The sequence below is a fragment of the Somniosus microcephalus genome, chromosome 19, assembly GCF_052327205.1.
Source record: "Somniosus microcephalus isolate GS21.2 chromosome 19, FLI_Smic_1.0, whole genome shotgun sequence".
In the NCBI taxonomy this organism is placed as follows: domain Eukaryota; kingdom Metazoa; phylum Chordata; class Chondrichthyes; order Squaliformes; family Somniosidae; genus Somniosus; species Somniosus microcephalus.
This window is the reverse complement of record NC_141005.1, coordinates 2,698,116-2,722,765: the sequence shown is the minus strand read 5'-3', so window position 1 is coordinate 2,722,765 and position 24,650 is coordinate 2,698,116. Positions and strand designations below refer to the sequence as shown.

Sequence of the window (24,650 nt, the reverse complement as noted above, 5' to 3'; positions counted from 1 at the left end):
TGGCAAAGTAGTAAATAGTGATGAGGATAGTTATAGGCTTCAGGCTGACAGACAGGATGGTGAAATGGGCAGAAGCACGGCAGATGGAGTTAAATGCGGAGAAGTGTGAAGTGATGCACTTTGGGAGAACTAATCTGGAAAGACAGTTTACTATAAATGGCACGATTTTGAAAAGTGTCGATGAGCAGAGAGACCTCGGTGTTCATATACACAAAGCCTTAAAGGTGGCCGGGCAAGTTGATCAGGTGGTTAAAAAAGCAAATGGGTTACTGGGGTTTATAAATAGAGGAATAGAATATAAAAGCAAAAAGATCATGCTAGAACTTTATAAATGACTGGTTAGGCCTCAGCTAGAGTATTGTGGACAATTCTGGGCACTGCACAAGAACAACAACAACTTGTATTTATAGAACATCCCAGGGCGCTTCACAGGAGCAATTATCAGACAAACTTTGACACCGAGCTACATAAGGAGCTATTAGGACAGATGGCCAAAAGCTTGGTCAAAGAGGTTGGTTTTAAGAAGCGTCTTAGAGGAGAGAGAGGTGGAGAGGCGGAGAGGTTTAGGGAGGGAATTCCAGAGCTCGGAGCCCAGGCAGCTGAAGGCACGGCCGCCAATGGTGCAGCGATGAAAATCAGGGATGCGCAAGAGGCCAGAATTAGAGGAGCGCAGAGATCTCGGGACGGTTGTAGGAGGTTACAGAGATAGGGAGGGGCGAGGCCATGGAGGGATTTGAAAACAAGAATGAGAATTTTAAAAGCACACTTCAGGAAAGATGTAAAGGTCTTAGAAAGGGGACAGAGGAGGATTACCAGGATGTTACCAGGGATGAGGGACTTCAGTTATAAAGAGAGGTTGGAAAAGTTAGGACTGTTCTCCTTGGAACAGAGAAGGTGAAGAGGTGACCTAATAGAGGCTTTCAAGATATTGGGAGGTTTTGAGAAAAACTATTCCCTCTGGCGAGTGGGTCAATAACCAGGGGTCATAGACACAGTGTGTGCTGTGAGGAGGATGCCGAGAAACTCCAGGATGATTTGGACAGGTTGGATGATTGGGCAGAAGCATGGCAGATGCAATATAATGTGGATAAATGCGAGGTTATCCACTTTGGTGGCAAAAACAGGAAGGCAGATTATTATCTGAATGGCAATAGATTGGGAGAAGGGGAAGTGCAACGAGATCTGTGTGTCCTTGTGCACCAGTCGCTGAAGGTAAGCATGCAGGTGCAACAGGTGGTTAAGAAGGCAAATGGTATGTTGGCCTTCGTAGCGAGAGGATTCGAGTACAGGAGCAAGGATATCTTGCTGCAGTTGTACAGGGCCTTGGTGAGACCACATCTTGAGTATTGTGTGCAGTTTTGGTCGCCTTATCTGAGGAAGGATGTTCTTGCCATGGAAGGAGTTCAGCGAAGATTCACCAGGCTGATACCTGGGATGGCAGGAATGACGTATGAGGAGAGATTGGGTCAATTGGGCTTATACTCGCTGGAGTTTAGAAGAATGAGAGGGGATCTCATCGAAACCTATAAAATTCTAACAGGACTGGACAGACTAGATGCAGGAAGGATGTTCCCGATGGCCGGGGTCTCCAGAACCAGGGGTCACAGTCTACGGATAAGGGGTAAGCCATTTAGGACTGAGATGAGGAGGAATTTCTTCACCCAGAGAGTGGTGAACCTGTGGAATTCTCTACCACAGAAGGCAGTAGAGGCCAATTCATTAAATATATTCAAGATGGAGTTAGATATATTTCTGAAGGCTAAAGGGATCAAGGGATATGGGGAGAAGGCAGGGACAGGGTACTGAATTTGGATGATCAGCCATGATCTCACTGAATGGCGGAGCAGGCTCGAGGGGCCGAATGGCCTACTCCTGCTCCTATCTTCTATGTTTCTATTCAAAATCATTGGAAAAAGATCGCAAGGAGAGATGGGGAGAAATGATGTCACTGAGTTGTGGGGATCGGGAACGCTCGACCTGAAACGGTGGAGGAAGCTGATTCCATCAATAACGTTAAAGGGAGTTGGACGGTCCTGGAGGAGGAGGAACTCACAGGGTTACCGACAGAAGGCGGGGACGTGGGACTGAGCACGACGGCTCTTTCAAAGAGCCAGCACAGGCTCGACGGGCCGAATGGCCTCCTTCTGTTGTAAGTTTCTCTGATTATAGGAAGGATATTGGAGTCAGGGAAAGGGGGCAGTGAAAATTGCTTGAAATGACACCAGTAAGGATATGGTGAAGAAGAAAAACCCCAAATTCAAAATTCAGAAGTGTTGAGAGAAACAGTGAAAGATTGTTTCCACGAGTTGGTGAGTCAGCAACAAGGGGCAAAGGATCAGCGTTAGAATCTCGAAGGGGAGGCTAGAAGGAATGTTTTCACACAGAGGGTTATTCGAACAGGAAATGCTTTACTGCAAAGAGCTAGATATCATTTAAAGGGGAACTGGACAAGTATTTGAAAAGGAAGAATATAAAAGGATCCGGGGAAAGGGCCGGAAGATGTGTCACTCTGACTGGAGTCTGTTAGTGAGCCAGTTCACCGATGGGAATGGGAACAATGGAACCTCAGGGTAATGAGCAAATCATGTCAGCTGGATTGGTTTTCATAGGATTACATAGGATATACGGCACAGAAACAGGCCATTCGGCCCAACCAGTCCATGCCGGCGTTTATGCTCCACTCGAGCCTCCTCCCATCTTTCCTCATCTAACTATCAGCGTAATCCTCTATTCCCTTCTCCCTCATGTGCTTGTCCAGCCTCCCCTTAAATGCATCGATACTATTCTCTTCAACCACTCCCCGTGGCAGCGAGTTCCACATTCTCACTGCTCTCTGGGTAAAGAAGTTTCTTCTGAATTCCCTATTTGATTTCTTGGTGATTATCTTATATTGATGGCCCCTAGTTTTGCTCTTCCCCACAAGTGGAAACATTCTCTCTGTATCCACTCTATCAAAACCTTTCATAATTTTAAAGACCTCTATTAGGTCACCCCTCAGCCTTCGCTTTTCAAGAGAATGTGAACCAGTTGGGTTTCTACGACAATCCGACAGCTTCACGCTCAGTTTTACTGACACCAGCTTTTTATTTCCAGATATTTCAAACTGAATTCGAATTGGCACCATGGGATTCGAGCTCATTCTCTGGATTACAGTCCAGGGGAAGTTATCAAAAGATTTTTTCTCTTTTGCCAATAAATGTTAGTTTTTTTTGTAGATGTCCCATCAGCCTTATGGAGATGAACTGAAAAGGAAAAACACAGACTATAAGTCCAAACCCCTACCGCTCAGTTCCTGGCTGGAATTCCGACAGTAAGGAAGGTCTCCGGCGAAGGTGCTGTGTTAGTGCTCCATGTGATAAGATGGATCCATAATCCCTGGAATGGCTGGGAAAGTCGGAAATTCCTATATCCTAGAAAAGGAACAATCATTTTAGCATTTGAAATAGTTTTCATTCCCCAAACATTACTTAGCCAAGATTCTGTCCAATGGCTGTACTGTAACTATAGGCAACCTGCAACTATGGGCAACCTGGAACTATAGGCAATCATAATACAAGGTCTGAGATTGATGGCTCTCATGGTGTTGGTATTGGCGGCGGTGTTGGTATTGGCGGCGGTGTTGGTATTGGCGGCGGTGTTGGTATTGGCGGCGGTGTTGGTATTGGCGGCGGTGTTGGTATTGGCGGCGGTGTTGGTATTGGCGGCGGTGGCTCCATGTGCCATGCCTCTGGCATCGTCCAACAGGTAGTCAGGAAGTCTGAGTCGGTCACTGGTCTTCACCAGTAGCACGAAACAGGATCTGAGCAGACCTTCAGACGATTTTCTTTTCCATTGAACTCGGTGTAAACTGGACGCCGGATTCGTGAGGAGCTGGTTCCATGGAGACCAATTCACCCCCTATATTTTAGTGGAAGTTGCATTTTCTTGTCACAATTCACAGTCTGTTCACTCATTTCACTTCTTAAAATGAACTCATAGAATCAGAGAATGGTTACAGCACAGAAGGCCATTCGGCCCGTCGAGCCCGTGCCGGCTCTCTGCAAGAGCACTTCAACTAGTCCCACTCCCCCACCCTTTCCCTGTAGCCCTGCAAATATTTTTCCTTCAGGTTCTTATCCAACTCCCTTTTGAAAGCCACGATTGAGTCTGCCTCCACCACCCTCTCAGGCAGTGCCTTCCAGATCCAAACCACTTGCTGCGTAAACAAGTTTTCCCTCATGTCACCTTTGGTTCTTAAGCCAATCACCTTAAACCTGTGTCCTCTGGTTCTCGACCCTTCTGTCAATGGGAACAGTTTCCCTCTATCTACTCTGTCCAGACCCCTCATGATTTTGAACACCTCTATCAAATCTCCTCCCAACCTTCTCTGCTCCAAGGAGAACAACCCCAGCTTCTCCAGTCTATTCACGTAACTGAAGTCCCTCATTCCTAGAACCAGCCTCACCAATCTTTCCTGCACCTTCTCTAAGGTCTTTACATCCTTCCTAAAGTGCGGTGCCCAGAATTGGACACAATACTCCAGTTGGGGCCGAACCAGTGTTTTATAAAGGTTCATCACTCTTCTCTTTCAAAGAGTAAATGTGTTGTTAATTATTGTGCATAATCAGTCAGAACCACGGAACAAATTTCAATTGTAGAACTCAAGTAGGTTACGTAATGTAGCGACTAACCTCTGGAGCAGGAGTGATAATTGTGACCGCAGAGATCCTGGGCTCAGTTTTCATGAAACCGTCCCGTTACTGCAACTTCTGAAGTGCTGCAACCACAGGGGACTGCGTTAGCATGAACACGCAACCCGAGACCTCAGTGCTCGCGATTCTCTCTCCTCCTTCACAGCGGATAGTCACTGCAGCTCAAGACGCAGCGTGAAAGGTCAGGCCATTTCCACACTCAATGCTTAAGACTGAAGTAGGATAAGGAATGTCACAGGGAACAGATCAACATTGGGGGAAGTGGCTTAGATATCAGGGACACATCATCCAAAGGAGGTACTGGAGTGGAGGCAGGGGCCAGCAACAGAGGCTATCAGCTCACCATGTGGAGTCGGTGAGGAGCACTCGAGACAAACTCACAGCTGTGCCAGTGAGCAGGCAGGCACTCGCTGGGCCGCCTCACATCCCACTCAGCACTAGCAGATTGAAAGAAGTTGTCCACAGATTAACATCTCTTGCTCTCAATTACCTCTCTGATCCATGTCACTGATGTCAAGTTAGCTCTTACAAGTGTAACCAGAACAGGCAAGACCAGGAAATCTGAAACTAATACAGTGGTATGTGTTATTTTATTTTGGATGTCTTTGAAGGTGAATATGGAACACAAATTAGAATAAAACATGGAACACAACTCCAGGAATAAACATGCATTGAGGCGCATGCTTGGATATTGTTCCTTTTGTGCCAAAATCATTTACATAGCTGGAATGCAAACGGTTCCAGTATGTATCCCTGGCACTCACTATCCTGCCAATCCAAAAACATCCACTACCCCTACTTTTCTGCCCCCGACCACCTCTCTATCCATGTGGCCACATTCTCTTCAACACATTCTATTTAATATCAATTCCACACAAAGAGAAGACGTCAACATGAGGCACAAAATCCAATCCTGTACAATACCTAGACATTCATAGTGAGTGCAATCTTTACCACTGTTTATCATCAAATTAATTAATAACTAACAATATCGGAGATGCATTTACACAGTTCCATTTTCCCAGTGCTCCCCTTTATGACTGTGTTAGGGTACTGGAGGGATGGGCTTCCATGGGAGAGTTAGGGTACTGGAGGGATGGGCTTCCATGGGAGAGTTAGGGTACTGGAGGGATGGGCTTCCATGGGAGTGTTAGGGTACTGGAGGGATGGGCTTCCATGGGAGTGTTAGGGTACTGGAGGGATGGGCTTCCATGGGAGTGTTAGGGTACTGGAGGGATGGGCTTCCATGGGAGTGTTAGGGTACTGGAGGGATGGGCTTCCATGGGAGAGTTAGGGTACTAGAGGGATGGGCTTCCATGGGAGTGTTAGGGTACTGGAGGGATGGGCTTCCATGGGAGTGTTAGGGTACTGGAGGGATGGGCTTCCATGGGAGTGTTAGGGTACTGGAGGGATGGGCTTCCATGGGCGAGTTAGGGTACTAGAGGGATGGGCTTCCATGGGAGAGTTAGGGTACTGGAGGGATGGGCTTCCATGGGAGTGTTAGGGTACTGGAGGGATGGGCTTCCATGGGAGTGTTAGGGTACTGGAGGGATGGGCTTCCATGGGAGTGTTAGGGTACTGGAGGGATGGGCTTCCATGGGAGTGTTAGGATACTAGAGGGATGGGCTTCCATGGGAGAGTTAGGGTACTGGAGGGATGGGCTTCCATGGGAGTGTTAGGGTACTGGAGGGATGGGCTTCCATGGGAGTGTTAGGGTACTGGAGGGATGGGCTTCCATGGGAGAGTTAGGGTACTAGAGGGATGGGCTTCCATGGGAGTGTTAGGGTATTAGAGGGATGGGCTTCCATGGGAGAGTTAGGGTACTGGAGGGATGGGCTTCCATGGGAGAGTTAGGGTACTGGAGGGATGGGCTTCCATGGGAGTGTTAGGGTACTAGAGGGATGGGCTTCCATGGGAGAGTTAGGGTACTGGAGGGATGGGCTTCCGTGGGAGTGTTAGGGTACTGGAGGGATGGGCTTCCATGGGAGTGTTAGGGTACTGGAGGGATGGGCTTCCATGGGAGTGTTAGGGTACTGGAGGGATGGGCTTCCATGGGAGAGTTAGGGTACTGGAGGGATGGGCTTCCATGGGAGAGTTAGGGTACTAGAGGGATGGGCTTCCATGGGAGAGTTAGGGTACTAGAGGGATGGGCTTCCATGGGAGAGTTAGGGTACTAGAGGGATGGGCTTCCATGGGAGAGTTAGGGTACTAGAGGGATGGGCTTCCATGGGAGTGTTAGGGTACTGGAGGGATGGGCTTCCATGGGAGTGTTAGGGTACTGGAGGGATGGGCTTCCATGGGAGAGTTAGGGTACTAGAGGGATGGGCTTCCATGGGAGAGTTAGGGTACTGGAGGGATGGGCTTCCATGGGAGTGTTAGGGTACTAGAGGGATGGGCTTCCATGGGAGTGTTAGGGTACTGGAGGGATGGGCTTCCATGGGAGAGTTAGGGTACTAGAGGGATGGGCTTCCATGGGAGAGTTAGGGTACTAGAGGGATGGGCTTCCATGGGAGAGTTAGGGTACTAGAGGGATGGGCTTCCATGGGAGAGTTAGGGTACTAGAGGGATGGGCTTCCATGGGAGTGTTAGGGTACTGGAGGGATGGGCTTCCATGGGAGTGTTAGGGTACTGGAGGGATGGGCTTCCATGGGAGAGTTAGGGTGTGAGAGCAGGCCGGAGATCTTGCATTGTTATTGGCTTTCCCGCCATGTGGAGAGGTACGTGGCTGGAAGCCACTCTTAATGGGTTAAAACATGAACAATGGCCAAAGTTCAGATATGACCTTCTGCCTGTAAGGCTGATGTTAAAAAATACCAGAACTGCTGTGCCTATTGTACAACAAATGGTTATAAGGGACCAGTCTAATAGTTAATGGGACTGGCCGGGTGGTTATAGGGGACTGGCAGAGTGGTTATAGGGGACTGGCCGAGTGGTTATAGGGGACAGGCCGAGTGGTTATAGGGGACTGGCCGAGTGGTTCTAGGGGACTGGCCGAGTGGTTATAGGAGACAGGCCGAGTGGTTATAGGAGACAGGCCGAGTGGTTATAGGAGACAGGCCGGGTGGTTATAGGGGACAGGCCGAGTGGTTATAGGGGACAGGCCGGGTGGTTATAGGGGACAGGCCGAGTGGTTATAGGGGACAGGCCGGGTGGTTATAGGGGACTGGCCGGGTGGTTCTAGGGGACTGGCCGAGTGGTTATAGGGGATAGGCCGGGTGGTTATAGGGGACTGGCCGAGTGGTTATAGGGGACTGGCCGGGTGGTTGTAGGGGACAGGCCGAGTGGTTATAGGGGACTGGCCGAGTGGTTATAGGGGACTGGCCGGGTGGTTGTAGGGGACAGGCCGAGTGGTTATAGGGGACTGGCCGAGTGGTTATAGGGGACTGGCCGGGTGGTTATAGGGGACAGGCCGAGTGGTTATAGGGGACAGGCCGAGTGGTTATAGGGGACTGGCCGGGTGGTTCTAGGGGACTGGCCGGGTGGTTCTAGGGGACTGGCCGAGTGGTTATAGGGGACATAAGAACATAAGAAATAGGAGCAGGAGTAGGCCAATCGGCCCCTCGAGCCTGCTCCACCATTCAATAAGATCATGGCTGATCTGATCCTAACCTCAAATCTTCTATCACTGTGCATCCACCCGAACCCATGTGATCTCCCGGGAGAGGCGAAAAACCAGATAAAGACCCAATGGCCAATTTGGGAGAAAGAATCTGGGAAATTCCTCTCCGACCCATCTAGGCGATCGAAACTCTTCCAGGAGATCACTCTGTCCCTATATTTTCTACAGTACTTACCTTCTGTAAAGGCGATCTCCACCCCAGCCAGGAACAGGAATAAAACCATCTCCTGAAATCTAACACAGAATTAGAACACAGTAGGAGCAGAACCAGGCTACATGGCCCCTGGGCCCACTCCACTACCCACAGGGCCATGACCATTCCGAACCTAGACTCATGTCCAATTTCCTGCCCGCTCCCCGTAACCTTTAATTCCCTTTACTTCTAGGAAACTATCTATTTCTGTTTTAAATTTATTTAATGATGTAGCTTCCACAGCTTTCTGGGGCAGCAAATTCCACAAACCTACCACCCTCTTGAGTGAAGAAGTTTCTCCTCATTTCAGTTTTGAAAGAGCAGCCCCTTATTCTAAGATTATGCCCCCTAGTTCTAGTTTCACCCATCATTGGGAACATCCTCACCGCATCCACCCGATCAAGCCCCTTCACAATCTTATATGTTTCAGTAAGATCGCCTCTCATTCTTCTGAACTCCAATGAGTAGAGTCCCAATCTACTCAACCTCTCCTCATATGACCACCCCCTCATCCCCGGGATTAACCGAGTGAACCTTCTTTGTACTGACTGGCCGAGTGGTTCTAGGGGACTGGCCGAGTGGTTCTAAGGGACTGGCCGAGTGGTTCTAGGGGACTGGCCGAGTGGTTCTAGGGGACAGGCCGAGTGGTTCTAGGGGACAGGTCGAGTGGTTCTAGGGGACAGGCCGAGTGGTTCTAGGGGACTGGCCGAGTGGTTCTAGGGGACTGGCCGAGTGGTTCTAGGGGACAGGCCGAGTGGTTCTAGGGGACTGGCCGAGTGGTTCTAGGGGACAGGCCGAGTGGTTCTAGGGGACAGGCCGAGTGGTTCTAGGGGACAGGCCGAGTGGTTCTAGGGGACAGGCCGAGTGGTTCTAGGGGACAGGCCGAGTGGTTCTAGGGGACTGGCCGAGTGGTTCTAGGGGACTGGCCGAGTGGTTCTAGGGGACTGGCCGAGTGGTTCTGGGGATTGCGCCAATGTTTTGCAGCGGTGTACGTAGCCATGTTTCTATGTTGGTCGGGAATGCGAGAGACAATAATCCACATTGGGTTTTGGCTTATCGCGAACTCTACAGCAGTTTCCATGTAGAAGAAGCCAAGCATTAAAGGTGCGAAGAGAAGGTATTAAGGGAATTCTAGATCCTGTCATTACAGCGGTCATTGTTCAGTCCTGCAATTCCTGTCTCCTTTTTGTCAGACTCTTATAAGTAAAATCAAAATGCTGCTAATCTTTTTATGTAAATAAACCTGTTTCTCAGCCTAGTCATGTGAAAAAAGCAGCATTTCAGGAAATGTGAGTGACTGAGCACTTAGACTGAACATTTGGCCCCCGCCACACAGTACTGCCCCCCCGATTATCAAAATCCACGACAAGGTCTTGGACAACGTGGACCACTTTTCATATCTCGGGAGCCTACTGTCAACAAGGGCAGACGTCGATGACAAAGTCCAACACCGCCTTCAGTGTGCCAGTGCAGCCTTCGGTCGCCTGAGGAGGAGAGTGTTTGAAGACCAGGACCTCAAACCCAGCACTAAGCTCATGGTCTACAGAGCAGCAGTGATACCCGCCCTGCTGTATGCCTCAGAGACATGGACCATATACAGCAGGCACCTCAAAGCACTGGAGAGGTACCACCAACGCTGCCTCCGCAAGATCCTGCAAATTCATTGGCAGGATAGGCGCACCAATGTCAGTGTTCTCGCTCAGGCCAACATCCCCAGCATCGAAGCTTTGACCACGCTCAATCAGCTCCGATGGATGGGTCACATTGTCCGCATGCCCGAGACGAGACTCCCAAAACAAGCGCTCTACTCGGAGCTCCGGCACGGCAAGAGAGCCCCAGGTGGGCAGAGGAAACACTTCAAGGACACCCTCAAAGCCTCCTTGAAAAAGTGCAACATCCCCACCGACACCTGGGAATCCCTGGCCCAAGACCGCACAAAGTGGAGGAGAAGCATCTGGGAAGGCGCCGAACACCTCGAGTCTCTTCGCCGGGAGCAAGCTGAAGCCAAGCGCAGGCAGCGCAAGGAGCGCACGTCAACCCAAGCACCCCACCCACCCGCCCCTTCAACCACCGTCTGCCCCACCTGTGACAGAGACTGTAGGTCCCGCATTGGACTCATCAGTCACCTGAGAACTCATTTTTAATGTGGAAGCAAGTCATCCTCGGTTCCGAGGGACTGCTTAAGAAGAAGTAATAAGTTATGCAAATACTAACAAAATGCCCAAGAAACAAGCCACGGAACCTGATAAATAAATCCAGAGTCTTCCTGTGACCAAGGATTTAACGCCGAGTTTCAATGTGGATTTGTACAAATCCCGGAAACAGCTGATAACTTCATTTGACAAAAATGATAAGTGGTTGAATTGTTGGTGATTACTGCGAGGGAAGAAGGAGAGACACGGAGTTGTCAGACGGCAAGCCCAAGGGGCAGGCGCTGACATCAGTGGGAGGGAAGGAGTCAAGTGTAGGATGTGCTGACAAGACAGGCTCAGTGGTGAAAGCAGAGACTGCAGAGATAAGGAAGATCACACTGAGACAAGAGCCATAGGACAGCAAACAATCAGCAACCTCAACACAATCATCAGACCCCCAATACTCAGCGCTGCGCCCATCACAACACAACAACAACAACATAAGAACATAACACAAACATAACAAATAGGAGCAGGAGTTGGCCATAGGGCCCCTCAAGCCTGCTCCGCCATTCAATAAGATCATGGCTGATCCTCTACCGCAGCTCCACTATCCCCATATCCCTTGATTTCCTTAATATCCAAAAATCTATCGATCTCTGTCTTGAATATACCCAATAACTGAGCCTCCACAGCCCTCTGGGGTAGAGAATCCCAAAGGTTCACCACCCTCCGAGTGAAGACATTTCTCCTCCTCACAGTCCTAAATGGCCGACCCCTTCTTGTGAGACTGTGACCCCTGGTTCTAGACTCCCCAGCCAGGGGAAACATCCTCCCTGCATCTACCCTGTCAAGGCCTGTGAGAATTTTGTATGTTTCAATGAGGTCACCTCTCATTCTTCTAAACTCGAGAGATTATAGACCTAGTCTACTCAATCTCTCCTCATAGGACAATCCCCCCATCCCAGGAACCAGTCTGGTGAACCTTCGTTGCACTCCCTCTATGGCAAGTATATCCTTTCTTAGGTAAGGAGACCAAAACTGTCCACAGTACTCCAGGTGTGGTCTCACCAGGGCCCTGTCCACAATACTCCAGGTGTGGGCTCACCAGGGCCCTGTCCACAGTACTCCAGGTGTGGTCTCACCAGGGCCCTGTCCACAATACTCCAGGTGTGGGCTCACCAGGGCCCTGTCCACAGTACTCCAGGTGTGGTCTCACCAGGGCCCTGTCCACAATACTCCAGGTGTGGTCTCACCAGGGCACTGTCCACAGTACTCCAGGTGTGGTCTCACCAGGGCCCTGTTCACAATACTCCAGGTGTGGTCTCACCAGGGCCCTGTCCACAATACTCCAGGTGTGGTCTCACCAGGGCCCTGTCCACAATACTCCAGGTGTGGTCTCACCAGGGCCCTGTCCACAATACTCCAGGTGTGGTCTCACCAGGGCCCTGTCCACAATACTCCAGGTGTGGTCTCACCAGGGCCCTGTCCACAGTACTCCAGGTGTGGTCTCACCAGGGCCCTGTCCACAGTACTCCAGGTGTGGTCTCACCAGGGCCCTGTCCACAATACTCCAGGTGTGGTCTCACCAGGGCCCTGTCCACAATACTCCAGGTGTGGTCTCACCAGGGCCCTGTCCACAGTACTCCAGGTGTGGGCTCACCAGGGCCCTGTCCACAGTACTCCAGGTGTGGTCTCACCAGGGCCCTGTCCACAATACTCCAGGTGTGGGCTCACCAGGGCCCTGTCCACAATACTCCAGGTGTGGTCTCACCAGGGCCCTGTCCACAATACTCCAGGTGTGGGCTCACCAGGGCCCTGTCCACAATACTCCAGGTGTGGTCTCACCAGGGCCCTGTCCACAATACTCCAGGTGTGGGCTCACCAGGGCCCTGTCCACAGTACTCCAGGTGTGGGCTCACCAGGGCCCTGTCCACAATACTCCAGGTGTGGTCTCACCAGGGCCCTGTCCACAATACTCCAGGTGTGGTCTCACCAGGGCCCTGTCCACAGTACTCCAGGTGTGCTCTCACCAGGGCCCTGTCCACAATACTCCAGGTGTGGTCTCACCAGGGCCCTGTCCACAATACTCCAGGTGTGGTCTCACCAGGGCCCTGTCCACAATACTCCAGGTGTGGGCTCACCAGGGCCCTGTCCACAGTACTCCAGGTGTGGTCTCACCAGGGCCCTGTCCACAATACTCCAGGTGTGGTCTCACCAGGGCCCTGTCCACAATACTCCAGGTGTGGGCTCACCAGGGCCCTGTCCACAATACTCCAGGTGTGGGCTCACCAGGGCCCTGTCCACAATACTCCAGGTGTGGGCTCACCAGGGCCCTGTCCACAATACTCCAGGTGTGGGCTCACCAGGGCCCTGTCCACAATACTCCAGGTGTGGGCTCACCAGGGCCCTGTCCACAATACTCCAGGTGTGGGCTCACCAGGGCCCTGTCCACAATACTCCAGGTGTGGTCTCACCAGGGCCCTGTCCACAATACTCCAGGTGTTGGCTCACCAGGGCCCTGTCCACAGTACTCCAGGTGTGGTCTCACCAGGGCCCTGTCCACAATACTCCAGGTGTGGTCTCACCAGGGCCCTGTCCACAATACTCCAGGTGTGGGCTCACCAGGGCCCTGTCCACAATACTCCAGGTGTGGGCTCACCAGGGCCCTGTCCACAATACTCCAGGTGTGGGCTCACCAGGGCCCTGTCCACAATACTCCAGGTGTGGGCTCACCAGGGCCCTGTCCACAATACTCCAGGTGTGGTCTCACCAGGGCCCTGTCCACAATACTCCAGGTGTGGGCTCACCAGGGCCCTGTCCACAATACTCCAGGTGTGGGCTCACCAGGGCCCTGTCCACAATACTCCAGGTGTGGGCTCACCAGGGCCCTGTCCACAATACTCCAGGTGTGGGCTCACCAGGGCCCTGTCCACAATACTCCAGGTGTGGGCTCACCAGGGCCCTGTCCACAATACTCCAGGTGTGGGCTCACCAGGGCCCTGTCCACAGTACTCCAGGTGTGGGCTCACCAGGGCCCTGTCCACAATACTCCAGGTGTGGGCTCACCAGGGCCCTGTCCACAATACTCCAGGTGTGGGCTCACCAGGGCCCTGTCCACAGTACTCCAGGTGTGGGCTCACCAGGGCCCTGTATAATTGCAGTAAGCTAGTATTTATAGAACGCCTTTAATGGAGTAAAACGTCCCAAGGTGCTTCACAGGAGCGATTTAAAACAAAATTTGACACCGAGCCACATAAGGAGATATTAGGAAAGGTGATCAAATCTTGGTCAAAGAGGGAGGTATTAAGGAGCGTCTTAAAGGAGGAGAGAGAGGCGGAGAGGTTTAGGGAGGGAATTCCAGATCTTGGGGCCCAGGCAGCTGAAGGCACGGCCGCCAATGCTGGAGCGATTAAAATCAGGGATGCGCAAGAGGCCTGAATTAGAGGAGCGCAGAGGTCCTGGGTTGCGAGGCTGGAGGAGGTTAGAGATAGGATGGGGCGATGGAAGGATTTGAAAACGAGGACAAGAATTTTAAAATCAAGTCGTTACTTACACAATATACCGTACATTCAAGAACAGAACAGCCGGCATGAAGTGAGAGTCAGACAGTTTGCAAATGGTCTCACAGTGGCAGAGGAGAAGTGACGGCAGAAAAATCGAGCAGGCAAGTTTACCAGGAATCTGCAAAGTGACGCACGGGGTGCCACAGTATCTTGTCTACAGTAAAAAAAAAAAATATTTTATTTAAGGTTTATTAAAGAATGCTGCACTGTCAGAAGGGCAGTACTGAGGGAGTGCAGCACTGAAAGACGTCACCTTCAACAGTGCAGCGTTCCCTCAGTACTGCCCCACTCCCTCAGTACCGCCCCTCTGGCAGTGCCGCACTCCCTCAATACCGCCCCTCCGACAGTGCAGCTCTCCCTCAATACCGCCCCTCCGACAGTGCCGCGCTCCCTCAGTACTGCCCCTCTGACAGTGCCGCGTTCCCTCAGTACTGTCCCTCTGACAGTGCCGCGTTCCCTCAGTACCGCCCCTCTTGACAGTGCAGCGCTCCCTCAGTACTGTCCCTCCGACAGTGCGGCGCTCCCTCAGTACTGCCCCTCCGACAGTGCAGTGTTCCCTTAGTACGGCCCCTCCGACAGTGCCGTGCTCCCTCAGTACTGCCCCTCCGACAGTACGGCGCTCCCTCAGTACTGCCCCTCCGACAGTGCAGCGCTCCCTCAGTACTGCCCCTCCGACAGTGCACTCCCACAGTACTGCCCCGCCGACAGTGCCGCACTCCCTCAGTACTGCCCCTCCGACAGTGCGGCGCTCCCTCAGTACTGCCCCTCCGACAGTGCAACGCTCCCTCAGTACTGCCTCTCCGACAGTGCCGCACTCCCTCAGTACTGCCCCTCCGACAGTGCGGCGCTCCCTCAGTACCGCCCCTCCGACAGTGCCGCGCTCCCTCAGTACTGCCCCTCCAACAGTGCCGTGCTCCCTCAGTACTGTCCCTCTGACAGTGCCGCGCTCCCTCAGTACCGCCCCTCCGACAGTGCGTCACTCCCTCAGTACTGCCCCTCCGACAGTGCGGCACTCCCTCAGTACTGCCCCTCCGACAGTGCGGTGCTCCCTCTGTACCGCCCCTCTGACAGTACCGCGCTCCCTCAGTACTGCTCCTCCGACAGTGCCCCGCTCCCTCAGTACTGCTCCTCCGACAGTGCAGCTCTCCCTCAGTACTGCCCCTCCGACAGTGCAGCTCTCCCTTAGTACTGCCCCTCCGACAGTGCAGCTCTCCCTTAGTACTGCCCCTCTGACAGTGAAGCGCTCCCTCAGTACTGCCCCTCCGACAGTGCGGCACTCCCTCAGTACTGCCCCTCCGACAGTGCGGCGCTCCCTCAGTACTGCCCCTCCGACAGTGCGGCGCTCCCTCAGTACTGCCCCTCCGACAGTGCGGCGCTCCCTCAGTACTGCCCCTCCGACAGTGCGGCGCTCCCTCAGTACTGCCCCTCCGACAGTGCGGCGCTCCCTCAGTACTGCCCCTCCGACAGTGCGGCGCTCCCTCAGTACTGCCCCTCCGACAGTGCGACGCTCCCTCAGTACTGCCCCTCCGATAGTGCGGCGCTCCCTCAGTACTGCCCCTCCGACAGTGCGACGCTCCCTCAGTACTGCCCCTCCGACAGTGCGGCTCTCCCTCAGTACTGCCCCTCCGACAGTGCGGCGCTCCCTCAGTACTGCCCCTCCGACAGTGCGACGCTCCCTCAGTACTGCCCCTCCGACAGTGCGGCTCTCCCTCAGTACTGCCCCTCCGACAGTGCGACGCTCCCTCAGTACTGCCCCTCCGACAGTGCGACGCTCCCTCAGTACTGCCCTGGAGTGTCAGCCTAGATTTTGTGCTCAAGTCTCTGGAGTGGGACTTGAACCCACAACCTTCTGATTCAGAGGTGAGGATGCTACCCACTGAGCACAGCTGAAACCCTAACCTGAAATAATTCTATTACCCTTTAGTCATTTGCTTGTAAATATTATCAGCGAACCAATGGCGAAGAGATGCAGCATCCTTAATCAAACGCTCCATCCACAGTAACTTCCCAATGCTAATCTGCAATCCCTCCTTAAATCCTTAATTTCTCTTTCTTTCCCAGTATGTTCTAAGAATACATAGAAAGCAAATGTATTTTAACTAAAAAGCTTTTGCATAATTTTTACTTTAAAAAAAATGTAATATTCTCACATTTAAGCCTGGCAAGATGAACATTGTACCGAACCCCTGGAGTTCCATTGACTGGACAGGAGTGGCAGCCACTCACAGTACATCCTGCAGTAACAGCACTTCAACGTTAAATAAATCTCTCAACAACTGCTGATTACAAAATAGGGAATTCATTCCTGCTGTGGGTCTCAATTAAGCACAAAATATCAACAATGCTGACGCAGTTTTGGCTCCATGGACAGTAATTCGATTCTTGCTGAATTCTGTGCTTTTCTGCAGAAGGTGCTTGTGTGATTGTGTTTCCCGGTAACGAGGCAGCTCCGGGCTGGCGGAACACAAAACAGCCCAGATTCCCGGGCCCAAGCTCCCTGCCCCCCACACTGGCAGTGCGAGTGTGAAATCAGTCTTCACAAGCCACCCCTAACCTTAACCCTGGCGTGATTTTAGTAACCTCACTGGACCATCTTTCTCCTAATGTTACTCCCCTGGGTTAAAGATTTTGTTTAACAAAGTATTTAAACCATTTGTTTCCGGGAATTACAGAAAAGAGAAACGCCTCCTTATCAGAGAGGCTGAGAGGCGGAGATACTCGTGGGTTATGGAGGTTCTTTCATCATGTCCTCGAGCTCCAATCACAAGGCCTTGTTGTTTTGCACACACTGCATGTGAACCCCATGTGCTACCCCTCAGGGCGCTGTTGCTGTTTGCGAGACAGGCCCGTTCTGACCCAGAAACTAACCATGAAAAGGCCTCAGTAATGGGCGGTCTCAAACACAAGCAGGGCAAAGGTCAGGTGCAAAATCTCGGAAAGCCGAAATGCATGGTTCCTGTTCTGGGTACCGTATTGTCTAGAACTTAAGCAGCTTCTTTTACAAACGCTATACCATCAATTCATCCTCCTTTGCCCATTAATAAACAGATTGTACAATCCACTGAAAATCAATGTCACATGTTGAGGGACTGAGGAGATGGCGCTATCAGACAAAGATCACGGGGGGCGATGGGGAATGGGACTGAGGGGACAGCGCTATCAGACAGAGAGCACGGGGGGCGATGGGCAATGGGACTGAGGGGATAGCGCTATCAGACAGAGAGCACGGGGGGGATGGGGAATGGGACTGAGGAGAGAGCGCTATCAGAGACAGAGAGCACGGGGGGTGATGGGGAATGGGACTGAGGGGACAGCGCTATCAGAGACAGAGAGCACGGGGGGTGCTGGGGAATGGGACTGAGGGGAGAGCGCTATCAGAGAGAGCATGGGGGGGGCGATGGGGAATGGGACTGAGGAGAGAGCGCTATTGTTGTGTATGTACCTTTAAGAGAATAACTGGTCTCAGACTGCAGTACCGGCAGTCACCACCCCTGTATAAAAGGCGCTAGTGAGCCTCTGTTGTTTTCAGTTTCACTATTGACTTCCATCAGTAAAGACGTGTTTTGTTCAACTCCTGCTGTCCGTGTCTCAATCATTCACGGACGTAATACTGGCGACGAGCAGATACGAACCTACCTACAGTCTGCACCACCTCCTGGGATCCATTCCTACAGCGAAGTGAGCAGAGGTCGAGGCCAGAAAGAAAAGAAAGTAAGAGGCAGTAGAAACGGGCGTCGACCGTGGGCATCCGCCCTGTGTTGCAGAGTTGAAGATTGCTGGAGAAGCTGTCGGATGCGGGGCCTGGTTCCTGTCGACGGTGCTTCAGCTAATCGGGCTGGTGGCAGGTAGTGCACTGATCCTTCCTGGGCTGCGGCGGTCGCGAACTCGAGCGGGTGGTTTGCAACGGGGCCGAGCAGCGTTGTCGGGAAGAGAGAGAGAGGGTGGAGCACACAGGGCGCGGCCGGTGCTACGAAGCCGGGCTGCGTATAGACCCGCGAAGAGGGAGGCAAGAGTCCCACAGGGTTGTTCCACGACGGGAAAATAATAAAAAAAGAAATATTAAACGCGCAAGAAACCGCGAGGAGCTGCAGGTTGCAACGGGAACCGCGGAAAGCAGCGCTAGCAACAGCGGGGAAGAAGGCAAAGCGCGGGAGGCGCCATCTTAATCAGCGGGGAAGAAGGCAAAGCGCGGGAGGCGCCATTTTGTTAAATCGGGGAAGAAGGCAAAGCGCGGGAGGCGCCATTTTAGATTTGCAAGATGCCGAAGACTGGCTGTATCACTGCTTTTGATAATACAATAGAGGACTGGACCACGTATGTGGAAAGAGTCGAGGTATATTTCGAGGCAAACGAAATAGCGGAGGAGAAAAAGGCATCGATATTGCTAAACTTAATGGGCGCTAGAACGTACGGCCTATTGCGGGACCTGATTACTCCAGCCAAACCGAAGGCGAAGAGTTTTAACGAAATTGTTGCTGTCCTACAGGAACACCTAAACCCTGCACCGCTGTTGATAGCAGAAAGATTTAAATTCCACAGAAGAACTCAGCATAAAGATGAGAGCAATGCTGAGTACCTTACGAAACTACGCAAGCTATCAAAGCACTGCCAGTTCGGAGCAGGACTGGCAGATACCCTACGGGACAAATTTGTCTGTGGACTCCTGAGTGAAGGAACACAGAAGAAGTTACTCTCAGAGAAAGAGCTGACGCTAGATAAGGCTTTCAGCGTGGCAGTATCGTATGAAGCAGCAGCCAGGGGAGCTGCAGAAATTCAACAAAAACCACAGGAATACGGCACCCATGAAATGACACGGGATTTGCAAAATGTTATCGCTGCGGCAGAACTAACCATGACCAGAAGGACTGCTGGCCCAAAGACAAAATATGCAGGAAATGCGGGAAGATGGGACACATTGCACGAGTTTGCAGGTCTGGGAAGAAGACCAGCGACAACAAAAAGGCTACTAAGGAACCGTACAAGAAAGTACAAAAGATGACGGACAGTAGTTCCGAAGACCAGATGAGCGATAGTGAATCCGGGAACAGGAGACTAAGCTGTCTCAAACTTCACAATGTAATCGCAAAAGAGGATCACCGAACCATTTGGGTCACCCTCACGATAGCAGGGTCCCAAGTTAAAATGGAATTGGATACAGGATCAGCGCTAACCGTCATGAATCGACGAGACTACGAGCGGCTATTTTCACACATACCCTTAAGAGAGACATCCATCGTCTTGACGACGTATACGGGGCAAAAAGTATACCCCAGAGGAAAAATAAGAGAGCCTGTCGAATACAACGGCAAGAAAATACGGAAATTGTATCTCTACATACTGCCAAATGTTGGACCACCGTTATTGGGACGGGAATGGATCAGGAAGATAAACTTAGATTGGCACTCCATTCATGCAATGACGGTGGACGGTAAAAAAGATGAAGACGTCACTCCTGGATGATTGTCAACAATCTTAGCTAACGCCAAGGAGGTATTTCAACAAGAACTGGGCACGCTTAAAGACGTAGCCGCCTCGATAAAAATTGAAGAGAATGCAGTTCCCAAGTTTTTCAAAGCAAGACCGGTACCATATGCAATTCGCCCAGCCGTCGAGGCAGAGCTGGAGAATCTAGAGAAGGCAGGCGTGTTGTCTAAGGTCGACTGGAGCGAGTGGGCGACACCCATCGTTCCTGTCATGAAGAAAACGTTAAGCAATAAGTCCAGGGAGCCAAGGAAGATTCGCATCTGTGGGGATTTCAAGATGACGGTGAACCCAGTCCTTCACACAGTACAATATCCTCTTCCAAGGATAGAAGACATCTTCGCCTCACTGTCTGGAGGGAAGCGTTTTACAAAAATTGACCTAGCACAAGCATATTTGCAGATGGAGGTTGAAGAGTCCTCTAGGAAGTATCTCACGATAAACACTCACAAAGGTCTTTACCAGTATCATCGATTGGTATTCGGAGTAGCATCGGCTCTGGCGATATGGCAAACAGCGATGGAACAAGTCCTGCAAGGGATTCCGGGGACTCAGTGTTACTTGGACGACATCCTTGTGACAGGTGAAGATGACAGTGAACACCTTAACAACCTAGAACAGGTGCTCACCAGACTACGGGAACATGGGCTGCGAGCCAACCGCCCCAAGTGCCAATTTTTTAAGAAACAGATATCGTATTGTGGCCACGTGATTGATGAAGAGGGGTTACATAAGTCCCCTGACAAAATTGAAGCGGTTGTTAAGGCCCCAGCGGCTGAAAATGTGTCGCAACTGAGGTCATTCCTTGGATTGGTGAATTACTATCGTAAGTTTTTGCCGAATTTGTCGACAATTCTGCACCCACTGAACGCCCTGCTACGAACGGGGGTAGCATGGAAATGGAGCGATGATTGTAAGTGGGCCTTTCAGAAGAGTAAGGACTTAATCACGTCAAGGGAAGTATTGGCTCACTACAACCCAGCACTGCTGATCAGACTGGCGTGTGATGCGTCTCCCTACGGCATTGGGGCGGTACTGTCACATAAATTCCTTGATGGTTTAGAGAGGCCGATAGCTTTTGCGTCACGCTCGTTAACTTCTGCCGAGTCTAACTACGCCCAGATTGACAGAGAGGCCCTCAGCCTAGTGTGGGGGGTGAAGAAGTTCAATCACTACCTGCACGGTCAAAAATTTACTCTACTAACCGATCATCAACCTCTTGTCTCCATTTTCAACCCTCAGAAGGGCGTACCGATAATGACAGCACAAAGGCTGCAGAGGTGGTCCCTTTTCCTAGGGGCACCCCAATATGACCGAGTACAAAGGAACTAAACAGCATGGAAGTGCTGATGGATTGTCACGCCTACCGTTGCCGACGGTGGAAGAAGACCTTGCAGTGGATCCAATGGAGTTATTCCACTCGACCACAGTCGAATGTCTCCCTGTGACAAATGCAAACATAGAAAAGGAAACACGGAATGACCCGACACTATCACGGGTCTATGATTTAACGGTGAAGGGATGGCCAGCACATGGCGAACCACTGCTGCCCGCATTCTCGCCGAGAAGAGAACAGCTGTCAGTGTGCAGAGGAACCCTGATGTGTGGATCCAGAGTAGTAATTCCACCTAAGTTGACGGATAGAGTGCTCAATGAGCTTCATGAGGGTCATCTGGGTGGGGTAAAAATGAAGAACTTAGCCAGAGCGTTTGTGTGGTGGCCGGGAATCGATAGAGAAATCGAAGAGATGACCAAGAGCTGTGCAGGATGCCAGAAGGTCCAAAACGCCCCACCACAAGCTCCTCTGCATCCATGGGAGTGGCCCTCATCTCCATGGCAAAGGGTGCACATTGATTTTGCTGGTCCCTTCATGGACTCGATGTTTTTAATTGCAGTGGATGCACATTCAAAGTGGCCAGAGGTAATAAAAATGTCCTCAACCACCACGGAAAAAACTATCACAGTTTTACGAACCATATTCGCCAGGAATGGGCTGCCTGAACAGATTTGCTCTGACAATGGACCACAGTTTGTGTCTGAAGAGTTCCGGAGGTTCTTAAAGAACAATGGTGTTAAGCATTACACATCTGCCCCATATCATCCAGCCACTAATGCATTGGCTGAGGGGTTCGTTCAAACATTCAAGAAGGCTATTGGAAGCAGATGAACCAAACAACGACATTGATCCCGACTCAACATTGCCAGAAGAACCCGATACCCCAAAGAGGCGTTATCCAGACAGAATCAGGAAGCCTCCTCAAAGACTGAACTTATAATTGCTTAAACTTAACCAATGTATCTAGCAACCGTAATTGTGATTGTAATTAGTTATCATTTAGTTGTTAAATGAATGTTATGTACTGTTCATCTAAAAGGGGAGGAATTGTTGTGTATGTACCTTTAAGAGAATAACTGGTCTCAGACTGCAGTACCGGCAGTGATCACCCCTGTATAAAAGGCGCTAGTGAGCCTCTGTTGTTTTCAGTTTCACTATTGACTTCCATCAGTAAAGACATGTTTTGTTCAACTCCTGCTGTCCGTGTCTCAATCATTCACGGACGTAATAGCTATCAGAGAGGGAGAGCACGGGGCGCGATGGGGAATGGGACTGAGTGGAGAGCGCGATCAGAGACAGAGAGCACGGGGGGGATGGGGAATGGGACTGAGGGGAGAGCGCTATCAGAGAAAGGGATCACGGGGGGGGCGATGGGGAATGGGACAGAGGGGAGAGCGCTATCAGAGACAGAGAGCATGGGGAGCGATGGGGAATGGGACTGAGGAGAGAGCGCTATGAGAGAGAGAGCACGGGGGGGCGATGGGGAATAGGACTGAGGAGAGAGCGCTATGAGAGAGAGAGCACGGGGGGGGGGCGATGGGGAATGGGACCGAGGAGAGAGCGCTATCAGAGACAGAGAGCACGGAGGGGCGATGGGGAATGGGACTGAGGGGAGAGCGCTATCAAAGACAGAGAGCACGGGGGGCGATGGGGAATGGGACTGAGGGGAGAGCGCTATCAGAGACAGAGAGCACGGGGGGCGGTGGGGAATGGGACTGAGGGGAGAGCACTATCAGAGACAGAGAGCACGGGGGGGCGATGGGGAATGGGACTGAGGAGAGAGCGCTATCAGAGAGAGAGCACGGGGGGCGATGGGGAATGGGACTGAGGAGAGAGCGCTATCAGAGAGAGAGCATGGGGGGCGATGGGGAATGGGACTGAGGAGAGAGCGCTATCAGAGACAGAGAGCACGGGGGGGCGATGGGGAATGGGACTGAGGAGAGAGCGCTATCAGAGAGAGAGCACGGGGGGGCGATGGGGAATGGGACTGAGGGGAGAGCGCTATCAGAGAGAGAGCACGGGGGGCGATGGGGAATGGGACTGAGGGGAGAGCGCTATCAGAGACAGAGAGCACGGGGGGGCGATGGGGAATGGGACTGAGGAGAGAGCACTATCAGAGAGAGAGCACGGGGGGCGATGGGGAATGGGACTGAGGGGAGAGCGCCATCAGAGGGCGAGCACGGGGGGCGATGGGGAATGGGACTGAGGAGAGAGCGCTATCAGACAGAGAGCACGGGGGGGCGATGGGGAATGGGACTGAGGGGAGAGCGCTATCAGACAGAGAGCACGGGGGGGCGATGGGGAATGGGACTGAGGGGAGAGCGCTATCAGAGAGAGAGCACGGGGGGCGATGGGGAATGGGACTGAGGGGAGAGCGCTATCAGACAGAGAGCACGGGGGGGCGATGGGGAATGGGACTGAGGGGAGAGCGCTATCAGAGAGAGAGCACAGGGGGCGATGGGGAGTGGGACTGAGGGGAGAGCGCTATCAGACAGAGAAAGCACGGGGGGGCGATGGGGAATGGGACTGAGGGGAGAGCGCTATCAGAGAGAGAGCACAGGGGGCGATGGGGAATGGGACTGAGGGGAGAGCGCTATCAGAGAGAGAGAGCACGGGGGGGCGATGGGGAATGGGACTGAGGGGAGAGCGCTATCAGAGAGAGAGCACGGGGGGGCGATGGGGAATGGGACTGAGGAGAGAGCGCTATCAGAGAGAGAGCACGGGTGGCGATGGGGAATGGGACTGAGGGGAGAGCGCTATCAGAGAGAGAGAGAGAGAGCACGGGGGGCGATGGGGAATGGGACTGAGGAGAGAGCGCTATCAGAGAGAGAGCACGGGGGGCGATGGGGAATGGGCCTGAGGGGAGAGCGCTATCAGACAGAGAGCACGGGGGGCGATGGGGAATGGGACTGAGGAGAGAGCGCTATCAGACAGAGAGCACGGGGGGGCGATGGGAAATGGGACTGAGGGGAGAGCGCTATCAGAGAGAGAGCACGGGGGGCGATGGGGAATGGGACTGAGGGGAGAGCGCTATCAGAGAGAGAGCACGGGGGGCGATGGGGAATGGGACTGAGGGGAGAGCGCTATCAGAGAGAGAGCACGGGGGGCGATGGGGAATGGGACTGAGGGGAGAGCGCTATCAGAGAGAGAGAGCACGGGGGGGCGATGGGGAATGGGCGATGGGGAATGGGACAGAGGGGAGAGCGCTATCAGAGACAGAGAGCATGGGGGGCGATGGGGAATGGGACTGAGGAGAGAGCGCTATGAGAGAGAGAGCACGGGGGGGCGATGGGGAATGGGACCGAGGAGAGAGCGCTATCAGAGACAGAGAGCACGGGGGGGCGATGGGGAATGGGACTGAGGGGAGAGCGCTATCAGAGACAGAGAGCACGGGGGGCGATGGGGAATGGGACTGAGGGGAGAGCGCTATCAGACAGAGAGCACGGAGGGCGATGGGGAATGGGACTGAGGAGAGAGCGCTATCAGACAGAGAGCACGGGGGGCGATGGGGAATGGGACTGAGGGGAGAGCGCTATCAGACAGAGAGCACGGGGGGGCGATGGGGAATGGGGCTGAGGGGAGAGCGCTATCAGAGAGAGAGCACGGGGGGCGATGGGGAATGGGGCTGAGGG

General features: G+C 52.5%; 1 protein-coding gene across 1 annotated transcript in view; it reads right to left on the bottom strand.

Annotated features, from left to right (window-relative positions):
• ncor2 (nuclear receptor corepressor 2) overlaps window positions 1-24,650 on the bottom strand; it is a 345,327-nt gene that overhangs the window by 272,151 nt on the left and 48,526 nt on the right. Inside the window, 1 exon segment of the mRNA XM_086011816.1 lies at window positions 3,283-3,410. Within this exon segment, the coding sequence (XP_085867942.1) occupies window positions 3,283-3,410 (128 nt within the window).